Source organism: Histoplasma capsulatum (assembly GCF_000150115.1).
Source record: "Histoplasma capsulatum G186AR genomic scaffold supercont2.2, whole genome shotgun sequence".
In the NCBI taxonomy this organism is placed as follows: Eukaryota; Fungi; Ascomycota; class Eurotiomycetes; order Onygenales; family Ajellomycetaceae; genus Histoplasma; species Histoplasma capsulatum.
In genome coordinates this window covers 1,872,231-1,881,738 of record NW_025544802.1, presented here as the reverse complement: position 1 = coordinate 1,881,738, position 9,508 = coordinate 1,872,231, and the positions used below count along the sequence as shown (strand labels likewise).

The window sequence follows — 9,508 nt, the reverse complement described above, 5'->3', positions numbered from 1 at the left end:
CTAAGTACTCTGTGGACCGTTTATTTCTCAATCTATCTCCTCCTGTCCCCGAAAGAGAAAATGAGAAAGAGAAAAAAGAAAACCCGCTGGTACAGTAGGTACCTGGGTTGAGCCGAGGAAGACGCTCTTCTTTGCCCGGGAATCCCTTAGAGGGGCCGTCGCTGGTGTTCAATGTGGAGGTCAGGCAACGAGTAAAAAAAAAATCTTGACGGGTTAACAACACCACATGCCATTGTCCACTTATGTCCATCAGCAAAACAAAACAAGCATTATCATCATCATCATCGTCATCGTCATCGTCATGGCCTTGTGGGAGGAGGGGGGTGGGCGGGTACGTGCATAGGGCTGAGCAGCCAAGAAAAACGGATGAACAACCCTCAAGCTCAAGCTCAACTTCAACCTCAACACCCGCGTACCACAGCCGCGGACAATGTTTATCTACTTATTTATTTTGTTGAGAATGAAACTCTTCGATGCAACTCTAGAGGGAAATCCAAGAAATTGCAGATGCGTACGTCGTAGTAGTAGGAGTAGTTAGCACAGAGTAGCAGTAGCAGTAGTAGCAGTAGCAGTAGTAGCAGTAGCAGTAGTAGCAGTAGTAGTAGTAGTAGTACTAGTAGTAACTCGTGAGTGCTGAGTACTCGGTGCTTTGGACCAATCAATGAGCATCTGGCCTAAGATCAGAAAATCAGATAAGATAATCAATCGTGATTCGCCGTTGCTGTCAATCAGGCCACAGGGGGGGGGGAAGGGTCTACGAGCGATTCAACTCCGGGGGAAGCCCGAGGGATCTCCCAAGGTTGGTTTGGAAGCGTAGATCACGCCATTCTTCCCTGGCACCTCGACAGGAGACTTCCCATGTTTGCTCTTGAAGGATCAAAACCAGGGTTTGGTGAGAAGCAGAACCTGAAATCGGGGTTCCCCCAAGTCAGCCTTGTCACGGGGGTGGTGGTGGTGGTGGTGGGGGTTGGTCTGCTTTTCGCCGCGGCACCGATTTCACAAACCGACAGACCGACAGCCAAGAGATACAAAGTTCCAACCTGGGCATCCTCTCAAAACAACGGTAATGAGCATTCGACTAGTTTCCAAATCTGAGCCGGAGAGCGTCAACTTTTCCCCTTTCCATGGAATCGCCGACTCGGAGCGGCCGTTAGGAGCTTGCACTAACCGCGCCACGACCCATGGGGCTGACCGAGGCCAGGGCCAACCACAGCGCGCGCCCTCGGTCAAGCCCGATCAGCCCCCCATTCCCTCGGATCCGAGATTACCTAGGTAGCCTGTATCCACATCGTGCCGCGCCAAGGCCCGCATGGATCAGGGCCGATACGATAGGGCTACCGGAGGGCGGTCAGGCGGGTTTGGCCAATCAGCGACGGCCTATTGTCACCAAAGCCGATGCCGCGCTAGACCGTATTGGGATGCCGCCAGGGGTCTTCCGGGCAGAAAGGCGGAGGCAGAAATGAAAGGGGGGAAATCGGTGCCGTGGTTCGTCCGTTCACCAGCGTCATCAACGTCAACGTCGTCGTTGGGGTCGTTGTTCTTTGGGGATCCCAACACTCGATGATCCACTAGCTGGGCCCTGCGAGGGTTGCGAGGGTTGAATAATTGTATTGTTGTTGTTGTTGTTGTTGTCGTCGTTCCTGCTGTTCCTGCTGTTCCTGTTGCAAAAAACCTGGTTCAATGTATATTCCGAACAGATTACAGTGTCATATATCGTATGGAATTGACCATTACCGCCATCCCACGTTGACGAAGTTCCTGGTTCTCTCCCCTCCTTCCCTCCAGGAAGCTTCCACATTTCGGGATCGCCCTCTTCCTGCATCAAGCAATTGCTGAAATTCCGTTTTTCCCTGACCCGTGTTGCAAGTGGCAGCGTCCATGGATGTTTCCCTTGGCTCGCAAAACCGCAGAAAGCCCACTAGGGACCACCGAGGCTTTTTTTTCGTGATGGACAAGTTTCGGCACCCTGGGCAGGCCACTATTATTGCTGCTGCTGCTGCTGCTGCTGCTGATGATGATGATGATGATCGGGATTACTACCATGTTGGTGGCTAGTACGAGCGCACCTTTGCCGTCCATGCGTATACACTCTCCAAACATTCTCTCTCCAACCCCCATTATTTTCCGAGGGGAGTGTGGAAGAAGGTTTCGTTTTTCTCTCTCTCTCTCTATCTACGCGAAATTGTCTCCGGGAATACTACTAGTACCTATCTTTTGAATGCTTGCGGGAAGAGAAACGCATATTTCCTCTCTGGAACCCCCTTGTAGGCTTCTCGTAATCCCAATGCGACGGTTTTGCCATTTGGCGCGCTTGTAGTCCGTAGTCCTCAAATACGGCATACAATACTAATAACCCTTGAAAAAAGGGGAAAAAAGGAAAAAAAAAAGGAAAAGAAAAAACCCTCCATGTCCCCGCCGGGCGAACAACCAAGTGGAGGTGGTGAACTGTTCAGAAGCGGCAATAGCGCATGATTACCAACTAGTAGTAGTTTATTGTCAAGTATTCAACTCGATATGCAGGGTTGATCTGTGCTAGCTAAGCTTGGGGTTTGATTTTTGGGAGGGGGGGAGTAACGGCTAGAGAGGAGGAGTTTCTTTTGTTTGTCTTTTTTAAATACGATACGTTCTTCTCTATTCATGTTTTTTTTTGCAAGCATACATACCGGTGCTCGTGAGGTGACTTCTCAATACGAAATATTCTGATCGAACGTGTTGCAGAGAAACTTCCAAACCCGCCTACGTTCCTCGCTGTCAGTTTCCACTGCCATCGGCTTGCCCGCCCGTTCGGAGGCGTTTTAAGAGACCCGAATAACCAACGTGGATACGCGGCAGCGTGCAGCATGCATTTTTCAGCCGCGAAGACCGCTAGACAATGGAACGAACGCGACTGGCCGTTTCCTTTCCTTCCTTCTTTCTTTCTTTCTTTCTTTTTTTTTTTTTCGGCCCTTTTTCTCTGCTATATCAAAGCTGTCTGTCAATCTATCTGCCTTGCCGCCCATGGACCAGCCACACCCAAGGCCTGGAGACAAATCATGTTGCGAGAATTGGTGGTAGCACGAGGGTCCTCCCTTTTCATCGAGACGAAGGCTGCGTGTGGGATCACGTCCTTGGAGCGGTGAACTGAAATGTGGAGTTAGGATTTGGTGTTTGTCCAAATGAGAGGCTCCTCCCATCCTTGGACTCCGATCATTCAGAACCTTTTCCTTCCGCTGAGGGTCTGTTTCTAAGTGGCTAGCACGATACAGAACATGGTGCTGAACCTACCTTTGGGCGTACACAACGGACAATCCCTCTGACTGCTGGCTTGACAGGGGTGACTAAACAGGGTGCTAGGAATGCCCTTGGCTAAAAATTTCAATCACCGGGCTCCTTGAGAGAAGCCTGGCAACAAATGGTATCGCCCGAGCCAGGGTTTCGGTGGATGATACCTACCATTGTGGGAGGAGAGAGAAATGCGATTCCATAGCTTTGAATTTAGGAGGGGTCATCAACAAGCTGAACTTAGAAACTTTCGGACCAGTCGATAAATATGATTAATAATTAAGAATCGCTGGTGAATGAAGTGGGAAACAATCCGGATCTGATTGCGATATGCCTAGGCAGAGGTCAGGTATGGCAAAAGGGTGAATTGGTTCCGGCAGTTGTCGGTAGGTGTTCCCATATAATTTCCGATTCTGGTCACGCGATTCTTCCAGATTGATTGACTCCACGGTGATCATGGAGTACATAGTAAGCTGCTAGTTGAATTCTTCAGAGAAGGGTAGCAGGGGCCCCATGGGATTCCATGATCGTCAAAAGGAAGAAACTGTGAGGCCTGACTAAATGGGGATACCTCCGCAATACGATAGGGCTGGCCACAGGGGCTTGATGGAAATGGAGGACGTGCATGAATAACGGCCTGCAGGGGCCAATTTGTCAGAAAACCGGAAACACCCAGGCATCAGAGTCAGCATTATTTCAATGCTATGTATGGCCTATAACAAGCTTCCCAACAAATGTCAGGGTAGGTCCTCTGGTCCGGCAATTTTGCTTTGTCCCCATGATTTGGAAATCGGGGGATGAAATAATTAGGTTACCCAACAAGTCAGCAGAACAAGAGGTGATTTTTCTTGGGGATCATTTGTTTAGTCGTAGTTCATTCCCAACATAATGATGAGGTAGTATTCCGGAGAGGCCCCACAGTGTTGGTCATCCTGCTTTCATATGGTCCAGCATCGCAATGTTCATTTAGTCTTCCAAAGCTCGAATATCAACAGTGATGAGATCCGAAGAAACGTTCGCTTTCCATTACTTATGTCCGAATGCAACAATATGTCCCAACAGCTGAATGTCGATTGGCAAAGGCGAATAATCCCCCCAATAAAGGGTAAACATTAGGTTATTCTTTTTTCAATATCCCGGATACCAAAGGCAGAGCTCAGAATTGAGCTACTGATACTAGTATGCGTCGAAGATCAGTGGGGATCAACGGTTCTGTCTCGTAGCATAAGGGTCCATGCCTTTGCTAAGCCTCGTTATTGCGCATAGCCGCGGTTGCTATTATTAAAATAAAAGATGTTCCCTAAAAATAGAGACAACACCATGCCGCTACGGCCGGATACCAAAGCGTTGGTCGTCTTTCTGGCCATGGTGAATGTGTGCATATCAGTAGAGAGTAGCGAGCTTAAGGCGAGTGTTGGGGAACGAATATCTTTCGTTTTTTCCCCTTGAGAATTAGATACAAATGCTTTTCGCAGGCCGACTCTTTGAGAGTTGTTGACCCTATCTGCGGTTTATATCTTGGGGAGTGAATGGTTTGGAGGCGCTAAACACGCGTCAACACTCGACTATTGGTTTGAATACTACGCGGCGTAGTGGTTGTATAGCAATTATTGTAACTCATTGCTTATGAATCGAGGGATCATTTGGAAAAAGAGTGTGAACGTGAAAGAAGCATGAAATGAACAATGCAGATGGTTGGTTGGTAACGTTTTACATTTCAAGTTGTGTTTGAAGTTTGTCATTTGTTGTAGGTTCCTTTTCGCCGCCAAGCACACGCCACCTCCTGCATCTTGACTACCTCTTCTGTAAATCTACAAGACAGCTCAACAGCTTTATTTTCTAAACGCCATAAACACATGTCATGTCTGTACTTTACAATTCGTAGCACTTGCACATACTTTCCATCAACACACGGCATGTTCTCTGGAATCACAGAGAACCTTCCAGCGCTTGTCGCAAGACGGTTCGCTGCAGCCAAACAGTCTGGGGCCTTAGTCTTCTCACAAACCGAGGTCACGACAATATCGGCCTCAGATACACCAGTAAGTCATTGTATCTCTTCCAGATTTGGCGGCGCTGCTAGGCCCAGTGGGACGTTTGTTAATTGTTGGCACCATACCAGTTCCAACTTAGATACTGTCCAGCTCTCGCAAGGAAGCCAAACAATAACATACCCCAAGATCTTGAGCGAAAACAGTCGGTCACAAAGCGAGATCCGTTCCACGATCCTCCTGAAGATCTTCTCATCACCGAATTTCCGCAGTCCGATCCCTCCCATATATTGGTCCTGAATAAATTCCCTGTCATATCAGATCATTTTATACTTGCAACCAAAGCGTATAAACCTCAGACCGATCTGCTAGAGAAAGAGGATCTCCAAGCCGCATTTGAATGTCTGAAAGCATGGCAGACGCATGGGAGGCCAGCGGGGTCGAAACGCCTCTTTGCATTTTTCAACTGCGGGGAACATAGTGGTGCTAGTCAACCCCACAGACACCTACAATTTTTACCCGTGGAAAGAATGGCCCAACCCGATGATGGAAGCTGGAAGCCATTAATTGATGGGAATAGTTCCTCTGCATCAAGGAACTTCGATCACCCAAACTCCTTTGGCTTGCCATTCGCGTGCTATGCGGTCGATCTACCGCCAGAACCATCCGAAGATGAACTGCACCGATCATACCTGCGATTATACGGAATGGCCCTGAAGGCTGCGCAGGGATCCTCAGACCCTCGGTTAGATTCCATGGACCCGGAGAAGCTGAAAACCAACGGGCCGAGTGCTATTAGCTATAATTTAGCCATGACTACATCGCGGATGATGATATGCCCTCGAAGGAGCGAGTTTGCATGGTTACCAATAGATCCTAAGCATCGAAATGATACTCTAGAAGCTGGCCTGGTTAAGCTCAACGGTACTATATTAGCGGGAACGTTGATGGTAAAAACAGCCGCTGAATGGGATGTTCTGAGAAACCAACCTGATATCTTGGAATCCGTATTGGAGGCGATTGGGTTTCCATATCCAGATCCAAATGCCAGGATGTGACACATAAACGCGGTGTTAGCCATCCGTGCCACGGATACGTTTTGTATTCGTATAAGGCAATACACTATATCATGCTAGATTGCAACACACCACACACCAAAGACAACTTGAAGGGCGATTTTGATATCGATCTAGTCCTTTTGTGAACAGGTATTGATCGTATTGAGCTGGGGTTTGGGGAAATGGAATGGCGAGCTTGTCAAGGCTTGGCTGGCAAGTTTTGTCCTAATTAAGATGAGTTCTATTCACTGGATTATATATATATATATGTGTGTGTGTGTGTATGGGGGGTGGATTAATGCATTTATGAGGTGCGTATGCGGTTTCCTTTACCCGGGTATCATTACTATCCTGAGCTCAACTGAAGTGATGTCCTGGCCGTAGTGCTATAAGATTTTGCTGAATTTGCTCCCATTTCTTCTTACAAGTTGCATTGCCAAAATGGTATGACCCTCCATTCATCCATATATATTCGCCCACTTGCTTCCACGATATTTTGGGAGACTTGATGTCCTCTCCTGTGCCATTTTGTACCGGGTTGGCAAACTTCCTCACGGCTTCACAAAGAAGCCGTACCTGATAAGCAGCACATCTTTGTTAGTACTACTGATACGTTAAAAAAAAACGACAAGGGGGATATACTCACATCTTTCTCCTGCCATCTTGGCTTCCTTACCCGCTGCTCCTTTCGTTTCGTTAGTGTTCTGAATCTTCCTCTTAGTGTTGACTCGGCCTCGGAGAAGTTTCCTTTTTCTTTGATTTCCTTATACGACATTCCCGCACGCTTGCATTGGATCAGGTATTCGTCCTTTTCGCTGGTACGCTGGGTGCCGATAATTGCCCCTCTCAGCGTTTCACAGGTTTTTATCTTTCGGGGCCTCCCTGGTTGTTTTATAGTTGTCGTGTTCGGCTCGAAAGGCCCAATGCCAGCCAATTGACCCTGCCATTCTGACAACTTTTCACAACTGGGATTTTGATCGATATATCCCATCGCCACGTTCATATCATGGAAGTCTGGAGAATCGAAACTGACCGGCTCGTGAAGCGTGTCCGGAGTGAAACAGGTGGAGAACGAAGATTCCGGGCTGCATTGGTAGCCTAGAGACGTTGTGGGCAACTCATTCCAGCCATCCTGTGTGATTGGCAAGTTGATCTGGGTAATCAAAGATGGAGAAATATCATTATTCACGTCATCAGGCCATCGCTGTGGTTGCTGAATGGAGTTTTGCACCCCATGCCACGAGTTTGCCGCATCCTTTGTGAAGTCTGGAACATTCTCTCTGCTACCCGTTTGCTCTGGCCATTCGGCGATTGTCGGAAATGCCGATTCGATATTCGTATCTGAAGTGCTCGATATGGGCATGCATGCCATTCTATTCGTGGATTCCGCCCATCCCGGCTGAGGGTATCCTTGTTGATGAGACGTGCCATTCACATACGTGCTCCTCGCCTCCTTGGGCCCGTCCCAGTTACTTCCACAGCTTTTGAACGCGTTCTTTTGGGTCTGCAGCCTTGGGACATAATTCTGGACTTCAGCCGTCCCCATAGACGGGTAGAGTGAACCTGTCAGAGCGCGACCCAGGTTGGATCTTGGTAGAGATTGCGCTACTGCTGGGATTGTCGAATTATTGTTTCTCTGGCTGTTAGGTGGTGTTGTTGCAATGAAGGACTGGGGTGCTTGGCTTCCTGGCCCAGATCCCGCTAGGCTCGCCCGTGCAGTGCTCGTATCCGCTGTGATTATGGGTGCTGGGAGGCAGTCAAAATGAGCTTCAGCATCGTCAGGGCCTCCACGTCGCTGTTGGTTTTGCGGTCTAATGGATTCTCTGTCATCGAATTTACATTCTGCGAATTTGAAGCCGCCTGCCATTGCATATCTGGAATTCGAAGCTTCAAGCTTGCCGGTCGAGTTCAAAAACTGGCTGGGATGGCCATGATTTGGTTGCTGCTGCAGACCATATGAAGGTACTTTTCCATACCATGCACCTTGCGTCGTCGAGAAGGTTGATATCGGGGATTGTTTCGGTATATGTACTTGGCCGGGTGTAATGGATGTCTCTCGATGAGCCCATCGTCGGGGCAAAGCCATCTCTCTAAACAGACTATTCGAACGAGATTGCTATCCCCTCTCAGTACTGAGGCACCTGGAACGGATATTGCGCAAACAGTTTCAGCTCTGATCCTCTGTCAAAAGAGGGAGAAAGTCGTTTGTCTGATGACAACTTCGACAATTCTTTAAGAATGTGACCTTTGTTGAATGGAACCAAAGCGAATTCTGGATACTTTCGACAGATTGCTGTGGAGCTAGCTGAAGCTTCATAGAAGGGGGATGTGTCCAGCGAGATACCGGTACGGATTCTGATAAACAAGCAATCCTCTTAACTGGAAGATTGTAATATTGGTTTATTAGCATTCAGTTGCGTTTGAATATGGCATGCTTGGTGGACCATGGAAGCTTACCCAAAGCTTCCTCAATTATCAGGTCAGCAGGGAGCGCTCAGGGCTTCATCTGTTATCATTCTATTCGAGTAGCGTTTGAGTCTTGGGTTCCCCAGAATGTAATACTCAAAACAATATCCCAAGTCCAATATGGAGAATCAGTATGGCAAAGGAATGGGAGAAGTAGATTCTAGTTTCTAGGCGACGGTGACCTCATTAAATGACTTTAGATTCTACGGTCTATCGCGGAGATTTACAACTATATTGACCGTTAAAACTTTCTTTCGCAAACTTCCTCGCGCCGGCATGTGGCACTTGCAGCTGAGACGACTTGACCCAATTTTCTCCTCAGTTTCGAAAACATGGAAAGCCGTTGAGCGGCCACGACCACTGGATCACGTTCCCCGGTTTGCCCTGGAGGTTAATCCTAACTGCTTTGTTTGGGCCAGGGAAGCAAACAGTACACGATGGATCGACCCGACTCGCCAGAATAGATGCCACCCCATTCTCAAATTCGAATTAAGGGAGTAATAAACGAGGAATGTGTCCCCAGTGATGAACTAGTACGAGGCCCCTTACATATATAGCGGCTACTCACATACGCCCATTGCACACATTTGTTAGGGTTCGATGATGCTAAATGCAAGCCATCGTTGCGGGCAACTCTCTAGAACTTTCGAGGAACATGCCATGGCCTTCGATGCTGCAACTTCGGTCATGCGTGTGCGGAGACCGTCTGCTTCCCTAAGGACGAGCCTCCAC

General features: G+C 48.3%; 4 protein-coding genes across 4 annotated transcripts; 3 read left to right on the top strand and 1 right to left on the bottom strand.

The window, feature by feature from the left end:
* Positions 1 to 661: 661 nt before the first annotated feature.
* On the top strand, positions 662 to 1,463 carry HCBG_01854 (uncharacterized protein; the record flags this gene model as incomplete). Its single annotated transcript, XM_045428903.1, has 3 exons — positions 662 to 799; positions 933 to 1,063; positions 1,214 to 1,463. The coding sequence occupies 3 exons, from the start codon at positions 662 to 664 to the stop codon at positions 1,461 to 1,463; spliced, it is 519 nt and encodes a 172-aa protein (XP_045290689.1).
* Positions 1,464 to 3,813: 2,350 nt separating this feature from the next.
* Positions 3,814 to 4,710, top strand: HCBG_01853 (uncharacterized protein; the record flags this gene model as incomplete). Its single annotated transcript, XM_045428902.1, has 1 exon — positions 3,814 to 4,710. The coding sequence occupies one exon, from the start codon at positions 4,582 to 4,584 to the stop codon at positions 4,708 to 4,710; it is 129 nt and encodes a 42-aa protein (XP_045290688.1).
* Positions 4,711 to 5,177: 467 nt separating this feature from the next.
* On the top strand, positions 5,178 to 6,310 carry HCBG_01852 (Ap4A phosphorylase II; the record flags this gene model as incomplete). The annotated part of the gene is made up of 2 exons (XM_045428901.1): positions 5,178 to 5,303; positions 5,384 to 6,310. The coding sequence occupies 2 exons, from the start codon at positions 5,178 to 5,180 to the stop codon at positions 6,308 to 6,310; spliced, it is 1,053 nt and encodes a 350-aa protein (XP_045290687.1).
* A 69-nt stretch (positions 6,311 to 6,379) lies between these two features.
* On the bottom strand, positions 6,380 to 8,396 carry HCBG_01851 (uncharacterized protein; the record flags this gene model as incomplete). Its single annotated transcript, XM_045428900.1, has 2 exons — positions 6,380 to 6,535; positions 6,957 to 8,396. The coding sequence occupies 2 exons, from the start codon at positions 8,394 to 8,396 to the stop codon at positions 6,380 to 6,382; spliced, it is 1,596 nt and encodes a 531-aa protein (XP_045290686.1).
* Positions 8,397 to 9,508: the final 1,112 nt, after the last annotated feature.